This window comes from Chiroxiphia lanceolata, chromosome 6 (genome assembly GCF_009829145.1).
Source record: "Chiroxiphia lanceolata isolate bChiLan1 chromosome 6, bChiLan1.pri, whole genome shotgun sequence".
Classification (NCBI taxonomy): Eukaryota; Metazoa; Chordata; class Aves; order Passeriformes; family Pipridae; genus Chiroxiphia; species Chiroxiphia lanceolata.
In genome coordinates this window covers 36,814,065-36,836,026 of record NC_045642.1, presented here as the reverse complement: position 1 = coordinate 36,836,026, position 21,962 = coordinate 36,814,065, and the positions used below count along the sequence as shown (strand labels likewise).

The window sequence follows — 21,962 nt, the reverse complement described above, 5'->3', positions numbered from 1 at the left end:
TTCTCTGTTCTTCATATTCTTTCAGTTGTTTTTGCTTGAGATTTAACAGATTTTAATCATAAAACAGCCACCATTTGAAGAATTCTCTTTTTGTCACCAGACTCTATCCCCTTTCATCAAATAATTACCTCCCTGGTTCATTCTCATTAGCTACAAATTCAACGGGGAACAAGCCTTACTTTGGCTAAGCAGACAACTCTTTGATTTGTCTTACAAGCTTTTGTCTGATAGATGTGTTAAACAGTTTCTTTGACCCATACATGCTTGATGAAACTTTTGTATCAAGGTATTTGTTAAATTATAGTAGTGAGTCTTGAATGGCTCTTAGCTGTAAATGTTTCATCATATTGAAAAATGAAAGGTAACTTGGAATAATTTGCCCATCAGATGAATTGTATTATATAACAGTGTATTTTACACTGCTTGGATGTATGTCAGGAAATAAAACCCTACTGTTTTCAGGCTTTCTGAAGTCATGGTCTCAATAACTCGGTGCTCCAGTAGGTTTCAAATGGCTTAATGTAAAAAAAAAGAAAATCTTTCAATATCACTGTTGAACTCATCGAATTCACTTCTATTGGCTGACTGCTGGCTTTGATTTTGAAAGATCAAATAGTCCATGGTAATTTCTAGTAAATGATGTTTACAACCGTTTGTGGTAAAATACTCATCTTTTAGGAAGTGCTTGAGGTTTGTAGCTAAAGGAGGTCTGAGCACAAACAAGCAAACCTCTTTCCCTTGGGGGATATCACAATTTGAAGCGGAAACTGAGGAGGAAGAGACTCAGGAACTGCCACAGGTTGCAGTCTGCTGGTTTTTATATCTGGATGGTAGTGTAACTCAAGCCTGGAGACATTGTCATTCCAACTGAAATCTGTCTCACTCCGGCTTTTAAAGAGGCCCCAAAAATGTTTCTGTTAACATAGTTAAGATATGACTTGCCAAAAAGAATTTTGGTAAGCTTTCCTGCTTCTCAGGACATGAAGACTTCTGTCACTCTAGTTTGTTGATGCAGAAGGTTATTCTACAGCAGTTCTTTTTGTTTCCTGGTTTGATTTATTTTTGCTTCCCCCTCTTCTTGAATCCAGTAAACTCTTACTCACTTCCTCTACAAACAAAACAATTCCAATCTTTTAATCTCTCCTTATGTGGAAGTCTCTTCCATGCCTCCACTGGTTTTCCTCATTTGTCAGTTTCTCTCTCTTACCATACAACTTTTTGGATCTGTCTCAGAGGAACTGAACACAGAATGTCAAGCAGGGAATATTGGTATCACCATTTCCCAGTGTTAATTTCTACTTATTTATGTGCATGAGTGAAATACTGGGTAAACTTGTTAAGTCAGTAGAACACTTCTGTTATCTTTAGTGGAGCAACTAACCTTTTTCTTGTTTTGACCTTCTGATCTACCTGGTCAGGCACTGGAGATGTTTTCACGATGAGTAATTCTTGAATTGCTGTAATCCATTTTAAAAAACCATCCACAATTCAGAGCAATAATTAATTTCTTTCTTTCAGATTACGTCATCTTGTGCATTTCTTTTGCATTTTTAATTTCCCTTCTCCCTTTTCTAGTGTTATCCCAGAAAGATACAAGTGGGGCTGAGAAAACTCATATATACAGTCATGCTTCTGTTCTTTACCTCTGATGGTCCCATGTCAAAGATCTGAGGCCTGAAAAAAGCATTATTAATTAAAGCATATTCCAGAAGTGTTCATATATTTCCAGGGTTACTTGTTTCATCGCCTTCTGGGTACTTCAGGTGAGGCTGATTGGCATGTAGTTCCCTTTGATCCTCTTTTTTACCCTTCTTGAACGTAGAAGTGACATTTAGTTTCCTCCAGAATTTGGGCACTTCTCCCAATCACCATGATAATTCAAAGATTACTGAAAGTAAGGCCTTGCAAGGACATCAGGCAGTTAGTTCCCTCAGCACTTTTGAGTGCAACCCATCAGGACCTGTGGACATCCAATGATACCATGCAAAAAACCCTGCTTGTATTTAATTTGTAGTGATATGTAGTTATGAATTCTTAAGATATCTAGACTTTTGCAGATAGTTAACAGTAAAGTGTGTTAAAAATAGTTTAATGTGTGCAGAAGTTCCGTTGTTCCTTAGTGAATTCAACATAAGGTTGCATTTCTAATTCCATTATACTTACTCTTTTAACCAGTAGCATTTATTCCCCAAGTAACCAAAAATTTCTTAACCTTTTATGAAAGAAACTTGTGGGAATGAAACAAGTTTTACAAGTGCTACTAATTCTTTTTAAGCACCTCTTCTTTTTGAAGAAGAATTTTTTTCAGAATCCGTGCAAAAGAGCTGTGAAGAACTTAAAAAGAAAGAGGAAATAAAGATGTAAAGGACTTGCAGCATATACTTTTGATATTGATTTAGATGAGTCAGAGCATAGAAAAGGAACAAGAGACTTTATTTTTCATTTGGAGCTGCTCCTTACTGCCAGTAGTCAGAATTAATTTTGAACACTGCATCAATAGCTCCAGTAAAATTCCAGGGTATTTAATTTTATTTTCCTATGCTAAATTGATACTTCTGCAGTGTTTCATGATTGACAGGGCCTGAATCTGTGAACTAAGGTTCACAGATTTTTTCCACTTGGCTGAAAAATGGGTAACTTCATGATGAAAGAATTGTGTGATGGGATTTTAAATGAAGTTAAACCTACTGTGCTGTCTAGTTTGTAGGTTTGAAACTGTGGAATCATTCACAAGTGAATACAAGTACATGAAAACTGAACTTCAGAAATTCAGAGTGTACAGATGAATCAAGCATGTTGACTCATCAATTTTAATCTATTAAAAATCTCCTTAAAGGTCTGAGCTAGCACTAGACAAATGATTGCAAATGGTTTAGTATCTCCTTTCCTTTATTGCTTAAATCTCACATCACCAATGAGACAGTGTAAACAACGGCCCATAGTGAATCTGGATACTGGGTTTTAGCAACCAGGGAGATGAGAACCTTTACCTTACTTGGATGCCTCCCACACCGGCTCATTTGCTCCCTTCCCAGTCTTACATTTGCCAGCTTCCCACTGCTCTTCCCAGAAAGGAGGTAGCTGCTGGCCACAGGAGACTGGGCACAGTCTTGTTTGTTCCTGGTGTGCCACTGCTCTTACAGCTACCAACCTTTGGCATTGTTGATCAAAATGCGTGGAGGTCCTCTGGCCTCCATCTTTCGGATCTCTGGGATCCCTATTTCCAACATCTTACCTCTGTGCAGGATTTTCACCCTCACCTTTCCAGCCTCCCTTCTTTCTGAGGTGACTGCTTCTTTTTGGGGACCCTTCTCTTCTACCTCCTCTGCACACCCAGCCTTGTCATGTTTCCAAACTAAATAGTTCATGTGCAGAAGCACAGCATGTAATCAGGCATGAGAACATGCCACTTTTGATTAGTCTGGGTGGTATAAAAAAATTGCAACTAGGCTGCAGTTAGCAAGTAGGAGTCTTCTGCTCAAGAGTTCCAAATTCAATTCTGAAAATTTATCTCTCACTCCATCCCCTCCTCCTGCAGCTAATTACCTGAATGCCAGCACTTCTTGTAACCATGCGCTCAGTTACAAATGCCTATGGGAAGTCAACGGGATACATTACTCTTAAATGCATTGCAAGTGAGGGAAAGTAGCAGGAGAATGCGTGCTTTTCATAGCCACAAGATATGTCTAGTCTTGTGATTGATGGTTTCTTCTGCTGTGAGAGTCATGGCTGCTAGATTACAGTGCCCATTATGTGCAGCTCTGTTACTCGTATTAGCAGGATCTCACCTCTTCTAATAGTTCAAAGCCCTTTTGGACTTGGAACACAAAATGATGAGTAAATCCTTTGCATCTTTCTGAAAGCAAGACCTTACCTTTCTCATTTACAACATCTTGTTTTCCTTTACAACTGTGCTGAATGATAGATCTACTCCTAAGCCCAGAACAAGGAGTAGTAGCCATTAACAGCCAAGTCCTTAACAGACTTGATGAAATAGTCTTGTCAAAACTGTTGTAGTTTTAATGTCTGTGTTTTGGTGATACTAGGAAAGCTTAAATAGATGATGACAAGTTAGCCTGAGAGTTAACAGTAAAACAGTGTCATATTAGAACATAATATTGCAAACTTTTCTGCAGAGTAGTAAGTTTTACAGGGTATATATAGATATATATAGGAATATTTGGAGGCCCTCCTCTTTTTTACTGCACAATTTTACATACAGCTAGAAAATTGTCTTCACCCCATCAGTGCTTTGTCAAAGCAAAAGGATAGCCTGATTACAGAAGCTTTTTTTGTTAATAAGAAAGGTCTCCATTTAATTTGGAAAAAAAAATCTTTCATCAGCAGGGCTTTTATTTTTTCAGTGAATAACACAGGAATATTCTTAAAGTTAAAACTTTAAATGTTAGTGGCTACATGAAAGGCTTTCTAGACATATAGTTTTAAAAACTTACAACTTGCAAGATGATGGAAGAAGTTTAAAAGAAGGACCTAATTCATAAAGGACTGCTTCTGGAATTGCATGCTCTGAAAATTTAAGCTGTGCCACTTCTAGCCACAGGAAGTCAACTGCGCTGAACTGGTGGAGAATGAGAAATATGAATTATGCATGTTTATAGAGATAGAAGATTTGTGTAACTTGCTAGCTAACATGTTTCCAGATCAAGGCCTGATGACACACTAGTTTCAGTGAGTAGTGATCTGAAATAACATCATTTCATGAGAAGAGGAAGCAGAATGCTCTGTTGAGCCTGATGAGAACATGTAAATCTGAAGCCTGGAAAATCACTGGTTTTACCTTAAAAATTAAAACCCAAAACACTTCCAAGCCTTTCAGTAGAGTGGAACATTGCCAAAACAGTTTCAAAAGAAGGAGAAAGAGTGATGTTTTGTATTCTTCATATTCCTGTATTCTGCAGTACTTGCCAGATTTAAAGCTTATTTAAAATAAAATGCATTTCACCTCCCTGCCTTTTACTTTTGAATATTTATCATGTCAGTATAAAATTATATGGATTTTTAAATATATCATTACATAAAATGATATTATACGTTGCAGTTATTCAGTCAGGAGGGTTGAAATGTAGAAAAAGAATGGTATTTATCACTGCTTATACCATTGGTATCTCTTTTTGAGAATTCCTAGAACTCACCTCAGTTACTTTTTCAACCAAGAGGCTGGTGTTTCTTGTCTACTAGTTTAGGTTCAGTTCCTTGCTGACCACTTGTATGGGTGGAGCCTAAGAATATTTGCCTGTGGAGTAAGTAATTTAGTAATCATTTGTTGGAATGATAGTCTGCACACTCTTTTATTCCAGCCTCAAAATCCCATACAGATGCAGGATCTAACAATCCTTTGCTGTTCCCTGAAACCATTTTGTGCCTTTCTGTGATTTTGGATTTCTAGAGGTTCTGAACATAACTTTCAGGACCTTTCAGTTCAGGGGGACCCTTCGTTACTGGTTCTTGCTTGCTTACTGTCACAGAAATACAGTTCAGGTCATGGTAAGTGAACAGTTTTGCCAGTCAGCTCATCCCTGCTGAATCTTAAGTCTAATACATACTTTGTGTTATAGCAGCTATGGCAGATACAGGAGGGTGAGTTCACCATGTAAACAACAGCCTAACCAGCTGCAGAGCTGCTTAAATCCAGCCATAATTCAGCAGAGACAATTTCCTTTTCTGTCAATAATCACAATGTTAATTCAGTAATCAAACAGGCAAAATTTAAGCTTTCTTTGAAAGACAGTTTCTTTGAAAATTTATCATCTCTGTTTTGCAGTGTGTGATGTACAATAAATTCTAAGGATATTTAAATTGAAAGTAATTTAAATGAAAAAACTAGGTATATGAAACTGCATGTGTGTTTATAATTGCCACAACTTCAAGTTCCATACTTCAGGAGGGCTCTTTACATTTGATTTCTACTTCCCTATAACTACATAAATGCTATTACTGCTAAGTTTGGAATTTATTTAAACTAAATATAAACTAAACAAAAGATATAATAAAGTAATTTCTAAATTTTTTTGCCTTGGGACTAGAAACATTTTTTTTATTACAAGAACATGAGCCATGATAACCCATTAATTAACGTGCAGGGAGACCAGGAGGTTCAGTTACAGCTTTAATGGAAATGATATAAATTATTTTCTCACCATTTGTGAAAGGGCAGTGGAGAGTGGGAAGAGACCAGTACAACAAAATTACCATTGAGAAAATGACACTCAACAACAAAATACATTCCATCCACTTAACAGCTTCAGATAGAACTGGATTCAGAGCAGAGGAAGAGAGCCAAATGAGTAGATAGATCCCTAAGGCAAAACTACTTGCGTTTTACTGCTCTGTTCATACTATTTGAAAAACTACACAGTAAATCGATGTAAAACTCCTCCCCAGTCTTCCAGCTTAGCAAGCATCATTTACGCAAAATAGAACTTAAATACATGCGTAACTTTAGGTAGTTAGTCAATGAAATTGACATGAACTTACATACATACTTAAATCCTTTGCCAGATTGAGATTTAAATTGTTTTTATTGTACATATCACTTTTCTTTTACTAGTGCTTTGATTATTACTTTTATGCTTTTAGAAACAACCTTAGGGTTGGAGACTGTTGTTATTACAGAGTGAGCATTGTCTTGACAGTGAACTTGACCACTGAAGTCTGGAAAAAAATAGAAAAATAACATATTTGAACAAGTATCCTTATGTGTTTGAAAGCCCTTGAGTCTGAAAAATATGCCTGACCTAACATTTTTAAATAAATATAAAACTATTTAATTTAGTTTCAGGATGTTCTAATATGTTTGACTGTTTTATGAAGTCCTAATTTTATGAATTAAGTAACATTTTTTAGTATGGCTTTTTATGAAATAAATCTGGAAGAAAGTGAAATACTGAATTTAAAAAACTGTTAGGTGATTTGGATTGTTTTAATAAAAATTTAAGAAAGGGGAGGTTTGATATTACTGGAGTCATTGGATTGTGCACATTCCATATAGCTATGTTAATAGATCCCAAGACTGGTTGAGACTAGAAACATATTTTTCTGTGGACAGTTCTGGAAAAGTTTTTCCTAAGAGTAGCAGTTCTTTTCAGAGAAGGAACTGAGTGCAGGGCATAGGTCTTTATTGGTACTCTAGTCTACTTAGTTAAAAACCTCTTCTTGATCGGTATGCAGATTTTTGGTTCTCTTTTCATTAGTAGACAAGGAACAAGCCAGGATATTTGGATCTTTTAGGAATTCCTTTGAACGAAACATTAAAAAAAAAAAGGGTTGTATTTTGTTGGTTCCTTCTTCCTTTTTTCTTTCTGTTGCAAATCAGGAATGTATTTCTTTTGAAAGGCAGAATATTTCTTTTAAGTGGCTACATACCTGGTTCATTCATACTGATATCTGTGAACAGTAAGCACACACTTAAATAACCTGTTTAAATGGCAGTCTGAATGAGATTGAGTGTTTGCATATGTGATTAATGTTTAACCACATTTAACAGATATTATTTTTCAGTAGACTATCTGATATATGTTTAACATATTCAATAAGAAAAAGAAAAAATTTCGTTTAAGTGTATTTTTAAAAGTATTGTGGTTGTCTCTGTATTAAAAATAGTTCTTAAAACATAGTTGTTTATAGTTTCCACTAGTGCCTTTAACTAGCTCCTCTAACTTTTGCAGCTGTTACACTAGTTACAGGCTCATGTCACTTTGAGGGGATTTGGTTTCAGGAAATGCACAACCATCTTCCAGGCTGCTCTGCAAGGTTTTTTTCTTTATTGATGATTGGGTATATCATTACATGTTTTCTTTTTAAGCTCTAATATGAATTTTTTACTTGAGTGATCAGTTCACCGATACCAACATAGAATGCTGAATCAAATAGACCAAATCATCAGCAGAAGTGGCCTATTTTGGATACATTTTCATTTACTTGTCAAAAAAACCTTACAGTATTTCTTTACTGAATGTGTTTGGTTTATTTTATGTATGTATCTTCAGGTGCAGAGAGTCAAGCCTGTAAAAGAGTATTTTGAAAAATTTCTGACATTTAATTGAACTCTGGAAATTTTGGTAAATGTTGATATGCTATTATCCTCCTGTGTTTTTATTGGAAAAATATTCTCAGAGACGTTACTGCTGCAGGTTTGCAAATGCAGCTTTATGCTTTTTCCAGTGGTCATTATAGTATGAAGGTATATTGTCAATCTTTTTATCTTCAAAATATAATGCAGTGAACAATACCAAATTCAAGGTTCGTCATCATAGTGACCAAAAAGAGTTTTGCTTTGTTCTGTGATGAAGTACTAAATAAATGAAGAATATTAGTTATGTTACTAATTCTGTTAATTTTTGAATGATCTTGCTGTTGCAGCTTCTGCTACATTTGAAGACTTTCAAATCCGGCCCCATGCTTTGTTTGTTCATTCCTATCGAGCTCCAGCCTTTTGTGACCATTGTGGAGAGATGCTGTGGGGGCTGGTGCGCCAGGGACTCAAATGTGAAGGTAAGCTGCAGCGAGGTGCAGTTTTTCAGCCTCAAGAAGAGACTTGTCCATTCCGTTTCTGTGTGTTGTCTCTGATGCTGCTTTTAAATTGGTTAGAGACAGTAAGACCTATCAAAGTAATTAATTGATTAAAGAACTGATCCTTTTGACTGCTCTGAGGCCTCCTAGATATGGCCCTGTAACCTGAAGTGCAAAAAAAATGGTCTATATGTATTTTTAAGAAAAGGCTGTCTCTTTTTTGCTCTACTTCCCTTATGAGTCTCAGCCTTTGTCTCGTTCTGTATCACATTAATTCAGATTATTTGACTGAAATTACTGTCAGTCCATAGGAGGTTGTAATAGTTATGTTTTCTGATTTTGCCACAACTATTTGACTTCTGATAGACTGTATCCAATAGGATATACCATTTGCCGTGAAAGACTTCCTTACCTCCCAAATGCTGATCAGGAAGTTTCCTGCTTTTTGAGACCATAGATTTTGAAAAATCAAAAAAAAAATACTGTTGTAGATTTAACTATTTGGAACTGATAACATTATCTCTCTAAAAATTTGTTAGAATATAGGAGCAGAGTAGAGGAAAAAAGTTTAATCAAAAATAAGGGTAGTATTTTTGAATTCTTGAATGCTTGTTTTTGAAAAAATCCAAAATTGTTTGCCTTTTTTACAGTAATAAGCCATAATCAGATGGTTTTAAATTTCTCTTTTCAGGATGTGGTCTAAACTACCATAAGAGATGTGCATTTAAAATCCCTAACAACTGCAGTGGTGTACGGAAAAGACGCCTGTCAAATGTCTCCCTGACAGGACTCAGCACTGTTCGTACAGTTTCTGCAGAACCCTCACCCAGTGTGCCGGATGAAGCCCTTCTGGTATGGGATTCCCTAGCTGTAGAGGCCATGGGCGGAGCTGATAAGAAACAATGATATTTAGTGCTATAGAATCTGGTTTTGCCTGTTATAGGCTACAGGGGAGGGTGGTATGTAGATTATAAAGTGAGAAAAGGCATCTTGACATAAAAGGGAGGTCACCAGTTTAAGGTATGTGGATTTAAGGTATGTGCCACTTCTCATACTCCAAAGAGTCTCCTCCTTCGTCAAGAATTAGGTTATTTTTGAGGTTTGAAACTGCCATCTGTGCTAACATGAATAGCTATATCTTGGAAAATGTCTTCTCTGGAACTAGAAGTTGAATTTCTTCCGTATTGGACCATTATATCCCTTGGTTTATTATATAGGAGAGGTTTGCCTCATTAGAACACTGTGACCCAGATAGCACAGTATCCAACTGAGTATCTGTCACAGCCAAGGCTATAGTTAATTAGTTGGAGCCTGTGTATTTAGCATATTTCTGAGTGTGAAGAAGAAAGTAGGAGAAATCTCTATTAGATCCTTAAACAGGTCTTTGTGGTTGATGTATGTAGGGGGGGTGGGGGTGGTGTGTAGATGTATATGTAGATGTATATGTAGATGTATACATACAGGCACATGTAAGTATATGGTATACTTACATATGCATTCACTCATCTGGCAACAAAATGTTGACCGGAGTAAATGACAATGATATGTATTTTTTATCTTCATCATGTTTGTTCTTTGTAACACTGATGGTCATAATATACTTCAATAGTTAAGATTTTACAGAGTGTGTAAATGAATCCACTTCTAGGTGAAAGTTTTGAAAACCTTAAGGTTTAAAAGAGAGGAAAGGATTTATAAGTACACACAACAATTATCATGTTTTCCTCTCAATTAGAATAATAAACTTATTAAACTTGACATACTAAAAGGACACTATTGCAAATTATGTAGACCTGGTGTTAGATGCAGTACCATCTACGAACCATAATTATGTACTTATGCTACTGATTATCATTAGTCTAAAGCTACTTGGAAATTAAGGTTAACATTATGAATCTGTATTTTTAATTTAAAAGCTGCATAAATGAGTAAGGTGCTTAAGTTCTGCAAACTACAGCAACAAATGTTTACAGATTAATCATAGTTCTCAGCAGGTTGTTTCAGAAATTGCTTAGGCCAAGACAGAAAATTTTTATGTAGGCTGGCCTTAATTCTGATTTTTTTTCTGAAATTTTGCTTTAAAAATTGTATGAGTGAGCATATTTCTATATGGTCTATAAGTGTTCACTGCACTGTACAGTTACAACGTAGCAAAAAATTTTCAATTTGAAAACATGTTTAATTATATGGCTGTGTTGTTTGCTGATACATTCTTATATGAAATACTTGTTTGGCAAAGCTATGTATTGCAAAATGGTTGCAAACATTAAGTTGCCAGTGAAGATATACAGCAAGTTTCATCTATACTGCAGGCTATACTTCTCTAAGGACTTGTAATCATTGGTGTACCTCTTTTAATGACTCTGAACATCACACATGTGCACACATGTGTGCATGCACAAAGAAAATATATTTACAGTAGGTAAAGAGATGAGCATTAGCCTAGAGAAATCAAATAGCTTTCTGATTTCACTTTTATTTCATGAAATCATGGTATCATTTATCAGATTTTTAGAAATGCTCTCACATAGGGGTTCTATATGTCTTTTGTTCTCTTTTGGTTTTTTCGCATTGAATGTATTTCAATTCCCTCCCCCCCCTTCCACTCTTTTTACATGTACATAAGCTTTGTCAGTTCTCCTGTATCAGATCTGTCCTTTGGCCTCCATTCTTCTGCAGTAATTCTGAGATAAGTTTTATGACAGTTTGTACAGTGGTACCAATCAAAGCCTGCACTTTGGAATTTGTTTCATTTTTTTACAGTCTGTGTGAATATACTGAAAAAACATCATCCTTGTTTGCAAAATTGTATCATTCTTTATTAATATTGATGTGTCACTTGAATCACTGCTAACAAAATACAAGCTCTGTTTAGTAGCATTGAATTCAATCAGATATCTGTCAATTCTTTAAATAGGACTAAAATAAATGTATTTTCACCCCTAATTACCATGTGGAGTCAGAGTAGTGGAGAGAGAAGAAATTCCTGAAGATCTTTGATAGATGTAATTATTAAACTCAGGAGGGTTTTTTTGGTTGTTGATGTCATGTGCACCTAAAAGGAACCAACTTTAGGTCACAATGTTGAATTAAGCATGTAAGTCTGCCCTCTGGAAAAATGACACTTATAAAATGAATAAGTTATGTCATATCATATGAAATTGTATAATTTGAAAAATCTTTGAGACAAGGATAATGCGGAATCTTGCAAAACGTACTTTAATTAGCCCTGCATAGGGAACCATCACACACAGAAACAGTTTCAGTTTGGATATAAGTGTTTTCATTAGCCAATAAAGTATTTCATTGGAGCTGAAAATTGAATGGGGACTGTATTTGAGTACAGCTTTAAAAATCTGAAATTTGGACAATATCTTTTTCTGATTCTTAACTTAGTAGTGTGAAACTCATCAACAGAAATGCTAAAAATGAAGTAGAACTAGGAGGATACAATGCAACCCAGAATTTTACATGTCATAGCTCAAATGCAATTCTTCTGCATTCTATTCTGTAACAAAGAATGAGAGTATAATATGATCCCACATTCACGCTTGCTTCTAAAGTAACGTTATTTTCTGTCTTTTTCTCCCCCTTATTTCTTTGTTCTGTTTTTTCTTCTTTCCAACTTCCTGTCTCAGTCTCCTGTCAGCCCTGGCTATGAGGTATGTACTGAATTTACTCCCTATCATACTATCAGCAGCATTCTCTTTTAGGATTATTAGTATGAATGTGGAAAAATGCAGGAATTAAATCAGAATAGTAAAGTCCAGATTCCAAAGTGAGGATCATAATTCTTCTACTAAACAGTAAAATTAACAACATTAAAATATTTCAAAATAAAAGTGACTTCTTCACTTCTTAGACATGACGGAGGTCATTGGTTAGATTGAAGCCCTATTTTATACTGGTAGTAACACATGGGAAGAAAATTTGAACTTGACTTTTGAACTTGACTTGGGAATTTGCTGCAGTAATATAGAAAATAAAGATTTTATTTTTAAGCTGAACAAACCTGATCTTCAAGTGCTCACCAGTACTAAACTTCTAATACCATACTACTATTGTGGTAGCTCTTTTTTTCAGGCTACGGTTGCATTTAAAAAACCCCAAACAGTCTGGCATTCTGTATTTCTGTGGAAATAAACATGAGCAGTCTACAAATAAGTTACAGCTCTATACAAAAAGAGTATCAAGTCTAAATGAGAAAACAATGTTATTTTTTTTCAGTGGATACTTCATGTCAAAAGTTGTTCTCTTTGATTTTCAGTATGGATTTTCTAAAGCAGTTTGATTTGTCTTTAATGTTTCAAGTTTTTGAAACTAAGAAATGTTGGCATCTTTCCCTTGCAGCATGTATTTGAAGTGCAGCTGGAAAAGAACAGGCTTTGCAAATGTTTTCCATTTTGGAAATACTACATAGTTAAACTGAGGAATACTTTGTTATGCTGAAGTGAAGTTTTTCATGGCCAAACATCTATCTCTTTGAAAGAAATGTCTTTATTTCATAGAATCATAGAATGGTTTGGGTTGGAAGGGACCTTAAAGATTGTGTTGTTCCAACTCACCTACCATGATCCAGGACCACCTTTCAATAGACCAGTTGCTCAAAGCCCCATTGAAAACTTCCAGGGATGAGGTTTTAATGTCTTCCTAAAACACATACATTGTTATTGTAGTATGCCCCAGAATTCCAGTTCCACAGGCTACCCATAAACAATACAAACAGGTAGATATAAAACAGGGGTTTTGTAATATCTATGATAATTTTATTCTAAGTATGTGCTGTCTGAAAAGTGATGAATCTACCAATCTCTCTGATGGTGGATTACCCTAAATTAGCAGCAACTAAAGGCAGTAATGAAAAAAAAAGCAAAAAAGGTATTTGGAGGAAAAACAAAATTGTGTTTCTTTTGTCAAAAGAAAATATGTTAACCATCTATGTTTTTACTTCAAAATACATTTATGTAACACAATAGAATTTTATTTCTATTTTTTTTTAAAATATATGTTTCCATTATTTTGGTAAGGTTTTTTCGATCTTTTAAAAGCAATGAATGTTGATATATTAAGGTCATTTTATGGACACATCAGAAGTGATTTCTCAGAAAAAGTATAGCTGAGCTTTGCATTTAAAATAGGAATGGGGCTTAGGTAAGTGGAATGTTACGTATTATCTTTGCTTTTTGATGAAGAATCAAGAATTATAATTATTATTTGCTAAATAATTTAAAATGTAAATAGTTTTAGTTAAAAGGAGTGTTTATGTATCACTGACAATAAAAAGCACCAGATTTCTTGCCTCTGTAGATTGGTTATAAGAAGAGCTGGCTTGAGGCTTTTTAGCTACATATAGAAGAGTGATTCTGCAGAACTAGCACAGTAGACTCTAGGAGGGAATTGTCTTGAGTTGTAGGTGGCTATTTTCTCTTTCTTCCCTTGCACCCAGCACTTAATGCAGATGCCCTTTTCTCTTACCCCACTGAAATAAGAAGTCGTTTCCAGTGACTCAGAAGTACCCACTCTAAGAAGCCTTTTCTTCCCACGCTCCTACAGAAGACAGTGTCTCCTTTTCCCAGTGCGGGTCCCTATAGAGCCTTGTATGCCTCCCCAGATCACTGAACTGGAAAAAAAGGGCCCTTGAGGGAACGGTTAAAGAAGTGCTGGGGTGCTGCAGCTGAGAGCATCTTCATGCCTTAAACCACTTGTAAATAGTAAAAGTCCTTTTCTGATAGCTAGAGTTCATTAGACCAAAGATCCTCAGAGGCAAAATTATATTTTCTCTTGAAGGCACTCGAGTTAACTATGTATTAATACCACTCATAGTTATGTTTTATTCTGTCACCCTCAAGTTATTCTCCCATGCTTCAGTGATGTACACTGCACAGTCCTCTCTGCCTTAAGGAGAACTTGTTTTCAGCTTATTTGTATATTTAATAAAAACCCATATGCTGTTTTGGGCAGTGCTCCTGGAATTTGCTCCAAAATCTAGATTTCATTTAAAAATAATAGAAGGTAAAATAGAGGCTGTGAGTAAACCAATCCTAAGTAATGTTCACATAGATTTAGTGCCATATCCACCAGGTGAATCTTGGGTCATGCACTGAACAGAATTGAGAATCAAGAACTCAGTGAATCGGACACTGAAAGTTAAATATTGAAATAGGAATTTAAATTAATTCCACGGTATTTTATGCTTTTTTTTTTAGTTTTCTTGCTTTTCTACAATTGTTTAAAATATTGAAACTTACTGAAAATCAAAACCAGATCAACAAAACATATTTAAAATGTAGTTCCCTTTTTTCCTGAAGCCTTGCATGTCTGTGATATTCAGAGTTCAACTGAACCCTGAATTAAATGACTTCAGGATACAGAAAGTAAATTTGGAATGGCTTACTTTAGGCTTTACCATAAAATAACAGTAGTCCTGGTACTATCTGCCATGCACTAAATGCTGTAGGACTGAATTTCTTATGACTAATTCAAACTACATTGGCACTTTTCTGATCTAATTTGCACCAATATTATTGTTTCAGAGGTTCAGTACAACTAGATAAGATATAAAATATGATCAAGCCAATAATTTCAAGTTACAAGATGTATGTTTAGAAAAGCATTAAAAATTGCATCAATCACGCACCTAATATTTTTTAAATATCTAGGAAGATAGGTAGAAGAGAAAACGGTAAACCACTTAAGATGTGCATATTCTGCAATTTCATATGTGCTGTGTCTACTGATGGTTTTGAATACTACTTGTTAGTGGAGAGGTTTTATGGGTATTTCACTCTTCAGCTTAGAAGAGGAGAGGTTTTTTGTCCTCAAGTAGTTGCCACTTGTTCTTAAATCACCAATTTTGTTTTTGGGAAAGACATACAATAATAATAGTTGTCAGTTTATGACCCTTCATCTAAGTCACGATGGCTTAAACTGGGGACTTGTAGATGCTCTGAGACTATAACAATAGGAATTCTTTAGGGGTGTGTAGTACATCTAAGGAAACATACACTCAGAGCTAAGTTCTTGTAATTTCTATATGCTAGTGAAAGGGTTTGCACATACTGAAAGTACCAAAAACGGGCAAACACTGCAGCACACATTTTACTTCCCTATAGTATCTCTGAGACATCGTTCATGTTTGTTCCGGGTCTTGTGAATTGGTTCGAGAGCACTAAATTGGTACAAGATCACGCTATTTGTGTTTTGAGGAATAGTGGCAATCAATGCAGCTTTTTATCTCCATTATTATCACCTGGACATGTTCAGTGGTGCTTTCCTTTCTAATATATAATCTTGTTTTTCTGGATTGAAAACATCCTACTGCCCCCAAACTTACTTTTTAGACAAGCCTCACCAAGCAGATTTGTCTAGACCTCCTCTGTCCAATACCAGAACTTTCCAAACCAGTGTCTGTGGCTAAGCCCAAAGACCTGCTGATTTTCCCTAAATTGGCAAGGATAGTATGTAAGCAATGTCAGCTGGGATGCATTTATACAGACATGGGGGCTGGGGGGAGGGGGGGGAAAGGAGGATGGAGGAGTCTGGCTTCTGGTGTGGGCATTCTAATAGTACAAGATACTTACATGAAAATAATTTATTAATTACATATATACATATATGTAATATATATATATATGTACAATATGCTTAAAATTATGAAGTACATGATAGAAGATCAAACTAAACCTTACAGTTTTGAAAAAAATTGTGTCTCTAAGATGCTGGAAAAAAGCTTTGTGGTATGTGAGTCCTATGCCTGCTGGTACTAGCAAATCCTTTGTCGAGAAAGGGCTTTTGTTTTGGGAGTTCCCTGATTCTGGCAAGTCAGCATAGTCACACAGTGACTGCTGCAACCGAGTAATTTTCTCTTGCTACTTTCCAAAATAAGGCAAGTTACAGACAGAGCATTCAAACCACTGTCTGCTGGTATTGATGTCTGAGTGGAAGTGCAGCGTACATAATAATTTCCATCTGTGGATAGTTTAATATTAACAGCTTCTACTGAAGGCAGTTCTTTCATGTGTTTACATATGTGAAAGTGAAATGTTTTTCAGACCATAGCTATCTAACTGTGGTGCTTGTCAGAATAAATCATACACTTGACTTAAAGAGAAGAGTGCAAGAAGCCTCTAAAGACAACACAGTTGATTGCAGTCTAAGTGTGGTATTTCAGTATATTTAACTGAAGATTTGTTTCCTTGAATTCACTTAATTACAGTCACATAGTTTAATTTGTCAAAGAAAGTCAACATTTGCATTGCATTAAAAACATAGAGTTCCTGTGGTTACATAGATACCTAGCACCTCATTTGCCAGTAGCTTCCTGTGAAGAAATTGTGTATGAACATATTAAGGCTTTATCCTCTGCCTTTAATATAGGAAGGAAATGCATGTTTCAACAAGTCTGCTTCAACACTGAAAATGAAACTTCATGCAAACAGTTATTGCTGTTTGTTTTTTTTAAAAAATATACGTCACTTTTCTCAGTCATTCAAGTAAATAAAAAACCCAAGTTGATGATAACTTGTTCCTTTGTTAAGGCAAATATTTTAAAGTTGTAGGAATACCTGTGTTCTTTCTGATTGAATATCTCAATGTAAAATGCAGGAATAATGTTGCAATATTTTTTAGATACTGAACCTGTAAAAGGTTAGCACTTCTTTGTGAACAGTTTTGAAAAATGATATATTTCGGAGAGTATAGGTTGTGTAGCCTGTTCTCTTCTGAGTGAAGGTTACTGACTTGAATGTGTTTCTGCAAGCGTGATTATCAAAATGGAAGTAGTTGCTTTCTGACTCTTGTAGAACATGAAGCTTTTTGGTAAAGTTTTGTCAGAATCCCTGGGACATTTTTAGTGGGACTGTCAATATCTTTTAAAATAAGTCAGGCAAACAGCAGTCTCTTTTATGTTTTAGACTAGCCCGTGCAGCTGAATTGCACAGTCAGTCCTTGTCTTTGTTCCCAAGAGGCCAACTCTGTGTCCAAGCATTCAGCTTTTATTGCTTCCCACTAGTCCGTTCAGCATCTTCATTAAGTTTCTTTGATTTCTGTGCCTGGGAGGAACAGATGTGATACTAGAAGACAGTCAGACTCACCCAGGTAATAAGAACAGCTAAATCCATTTGAGGTGAATTGGTATTTATTTCAGTTTCTTAATTGTGTTTTGCAATGAATTTGGACAAGGTAGAAAAGGTCTGCTCAGCTATTTTTACCCTTGGGAGACTGTCTTCTTCCTGCCATGACAGGGTTCTGTACAATGATTTTATGCTTCTGGCTAATGTGGTCAAATCGTTGTGTCCTCTAATAGCTTTGAACAAAGCTCACAGAACTCACATGGGTAGCTTCAGTATATTCCAAAAATTCAAAGAGATTGAACAAGAAGGAGGGGCAAGGCATCAGCTAAATAAGAGTCATGAGGAATGCCCTGTGCGTGGAAAAAGCTCGGCACCTCTTCCTTCTTGAAATTAAAAAAACAAAACTTTTTTTTTTCAAAATAAGTGTCAGCAAACTGGATTCTATTAGATATTCTCATAGTTTAAGGCATAATTTAATTGAAGTATCTGGATGTGATCAGTGTCCTTGGCTTGATTGGACAGTTAAGTATCTGCACATGTTTCTTGCTGTTTGTTGTCACTTGGAAAATCATACTCTGAGCTGCTAAAGTATAGATTACCTTGCTGGGATGATTGTTCTAAAGGACTGTTTAGTATTTGGAGCCATGCAGGCTGTTAGTTTCCATGGTGTAATCTGGTTAAGCAATCATTTCCTGGGAACTTTCCAGACTTGCTGAGTCAGTAGTCTGGCTGACTACCAGGAAAAACTCATCTTTCTAACAAACCAGGCACACCAGCTGAAGAGGAAGGTGCTTTTTGGAAGAGATTCTTGCTTTTGCAGTGAAAATAAGATAGTTCCTGATTTTATTTGCTTTCAGGGACTTTAAATTGTGGCATCTGTCTGATGCTGGGAGTGATGGAAGTTAGAGTTGAAGGATATTGACAGGAGTTTTGGAGGATATTGAGAGGAGAAGCTCATCTCCTCTCAGCCAGTAGTCAGAGGGATGTGGAAGATGCTCAAACTGCTGCCACCATGAGTTCTCTGTCACCAGCCTTCCTTTCCCTGCTACCTCTGAGCAGGAGCAGAGGGGCACATTGTCTCCGGCTGGAAGGGGTAGGGAGTGGAGTGAGTTTTATCAGGCCTGGGCATGCAGGAGTGAGACCAGATCCATGAAGGCTGTTTCTTCTAGCATGGAAGAAGATGAAATTTAGCTTTACCTCTTGGCCTGAAGGCACTGTAAATTAAGAATTGCTGGTGTGTTACATGGTGTGCTATGCTGCTGGCATGTGGCAGCCCAGCACTTGCAGAATGCCAAAGAAAAACTGAAATACTTTTTTCTGTAAATTGGACTGAAAATAGAAAAAGCCGACAGATACTGCCTATAAAGAATTTATTGGAATGAGTTTAGGCCTACCAGTGAAGGTGGTGAAATTGTTGTGTTTATTTGTTATTGAGCTTGTTATTGTTAACATAAATATAAGCAGCAGTTTGAATATTAAAGTTGTGTTAAAACATTAAAGTGGGAACCAGTCTTAAAGACTGACATCCTACAGTAGGTCTTCTAGTGTTTTATCTTTTGTTTATTATCCATTACTGCTTGAGCTCTAAAGAACACTTATAAATTACTAGCCAAAACTTAGTTAATTGCCTGTTCTCCAGCACGACTGAGCAGCCGTGTGAAATGAGACTTGAAGTAAATATTTCAGAAATTAAAACTGTGCATTGACCAATATAAATTAAAAAAAATTATTAACAGGACAAAAGCTTTATCAATGGTAATATTAGGCAAACTTTATTGCTAGCTAACAAATATTGTATAAATTTAATCTTAAATTGAGACTAGTTTGTTGTTTATGTTTTTTTATATGCATAAGTGCGTTGCAGAGTGAAGATCTGAACTTCAGGAAGTAAACACATAATATCAGAGTATGTACTCATACTTTTTCCACTATTATTTGTGATAAAGAAAAGGCAGATGCTTTCTTATAGTTGTTTCAATCTAGTTTCTTTTTGGTGACCATACGTACCTGGCTCATATAATGTATTTTACATATATTTCCTTGATTTGAAAGGATTGCATTTTTACAGTGCATCTATATACTTCTTTGGAGAGACAGTATAAGCAAAAGAATTTATCTTCACAGCAAGAAATCTATCTGAACTTTTAAGGAAGATTTTTTTTTTTCCCTGTGACACATACACTATGAAGGCAAGGGCTGGAACTCCTTAGATTCTTCTGTCATCAAAATGACTTATAAATTCCTCTTTACTCCAAGATTCTCAGAAGCATACAAAAATGTATTTCTGTATTTGGTTGACCAGGGAATAGTAACCAATCAACCTTCTCAGTTGTAACATTATTTGTTTGAAACTAAACAGTTTTTCATGTTAGATCTATCTTAAGTTTCAGCTGCTATAGTTTTTGAACAGTGCAGGCTCATTGTGAATGACTTGTTTTCTAGCCTTCAGTTATCAGATTATTTGCAGATCATGGTCAGAAGATGTCGAGTTTTAAATGATCGAGCTGCATCTTGTCACTTTTTTCCTCCTTTTCATGTTAATTGTTGGTGTAGTTTGGTTGTTTCTCAAGGGCAAGTATTAGGAGAAAGCAGTTTTCTGGATGAGTTGTTTTCTGGGGTAATTACCATTTGTACATCTAAATGAACTTAGTAGAGAAAATAAGGTAACTCTTTTCTTCCAGGAATACTTCTTTGGATTCCATACCTTACTGTCTCACTTCATATATATTTATATATATATGCATTTAAATACCTATTGTGATCAATTGTGCATTATCTAAATGTGGCAAGGTTAGTGATAGCAAATATTATAAATAAAGGAGATAGAAAATATTAATCTTTTTTTCTATAAAAAACCTGCATACACATGGAATAAGATAATAATTTTCTTAATGTTTATACAAAAAATACAGCCTTTCAAAGTTGCATTTGATGTAAAACAGAAAATAAGAGAGGTAAAAATGGCTTGTGTTTTTATCAGAATACAAAATGCTTTTCTGAGAAATTTTTGTTGAGTATTTTCATTTTGATTAAAAAACATTTATTCTTTGAATAAAAACCTGTTTCAGTCACAATGTGAAAGGAATGATAGTAGTGTTGGCAAAGCTGTTGTTCAGTACCATTCAAATTTTTCAGAAGGAGTCTGAGAGGGGTGTGATGCATGTTGTATTAGTGCTTAAAGGCACTTACATGACTTCTTACGACATAAGACTTAGCGTTCCTGAAGTGACTGACTATATGAATATGATATTCTTTTAAAAATGAATACAATTATTTTTATGTATTTCACAGCAAAAGACACCATCAGAATCATTCACTGGGCGAGAGAAGAGGTCAAATTCACAGTCTTACATTGGACGACCGATTCAGCTAGACAAGATTTTACTGTCTAAGGTTAAAGTGCCTCACACTTTTGTCATCCACTCTTACACACGTCCAACAGTTTGCCAGTACTGCAAGAAGCTTCTCAAAGGGCTTTTTAGACAGGGTTTGCAGTGCAAAGGTAAGTAAATGTCCTTTAGGAACATAAAAGCTAATCATAATGAAATTACTAAATTAGTGTTTGAGTAGTTACTATGTAGGCTTATTCATGATTTCCTCACTAAACTGTCTAGGTGTAGGCACATGTGCAATTACATTGGATTAAGCTGGAGTCAAAATTACAGGTGTTGGTATTCTGCAGGAGCTGGCTGCATGGCTGTTCATTCTTACCCTTTGGTGTATCTGCAGTAGCTTACATTTTTCATTCAGGTGTAGATTATCTTGTATTTGGCTCTAGGTGAGCCTGTGCTAACAGTTTAGTAGTTAACACAAAGGACTGTGTTTTTATCTTCATTGTTTTCAATCTAAAAAGTCTTATGTGTGAATTGAAGCATATGCTAGAGTCCCAGCAGTCCAGGGTTTTAGGGAAGTTGTAATGGAAATAAAATAAGATTGGCTATATGAGAATTTAAACTCACATTTTTTTCAGTGTGACTAATGTGCTCTGAAGTCTCCATGCTGTTGTACCTTAGTAGGTGCTGAATTGAGTCAGACCCTTTGGATTGTAGCCTAGATTGCTGGGTCACCTTAGCCAGCTAGAGTGCCTGTAAATACAAAGTATTGTTCATGCTATGGTGTTAGATAATGTTGGCTATTAGATCCTTAAAGTCGCCTATGTTTTAATAAAATAAATAATAATTATCATAAAAATAATCAGTATACTTAGTGTTGCTTCTTTGAACCCTGCAGAAATTCAAAGCTGCATTCATTTAATTTAAGATGTGATTCTGATTCAATTTAACTAAAGCAAAATCTCTCTAAGGACATCACCTGTTTCAGTTAATTTTGAATCCTAGTAACCTAAGCAAATATTAACTTGAT

At 35.6% G+C, this 21,962-nt stretch overlaps 1 protein-coding gene across 5 annotated transcripts in view; it reads left to right on the top strand.

Annotated features, from left to right (window-relative positions):
• PRKD1 (protein kinase D1) overlaps window positions 1–21,962 on the top strand; it is a 121,604-nt gene that overhangs the window by 70,855 nt on the left and 28,787 nt on the right. For 4 of the 5 annotated variants that reach the window (XM_032691533.1, XM_032691536.1, XM_032691532.1 and 1 more), the window contains 4 exons: window positions 8,380–8,511; window positions 9,221–9,381; window positions 12,168–12,191; window positions 20,892–21,102. In XM_032691533.1, coding sequence (XP_032547424.1) covers window positions 8,380–8,511; window positions 9,221–9,381; window positions 12,168–12,191; window positions 20,892–21,102 — 528 coding nt within the window. The remainder of the gene's footprint in view (window positions 1–8,379; window positions 8,512–9,220; window positions 9,382–12,167; window positions 12,192–20,891; window positions 21,103–21,962) is intronic. The other variant, XM_032691534.1, reaches the window with a different exon arrangement.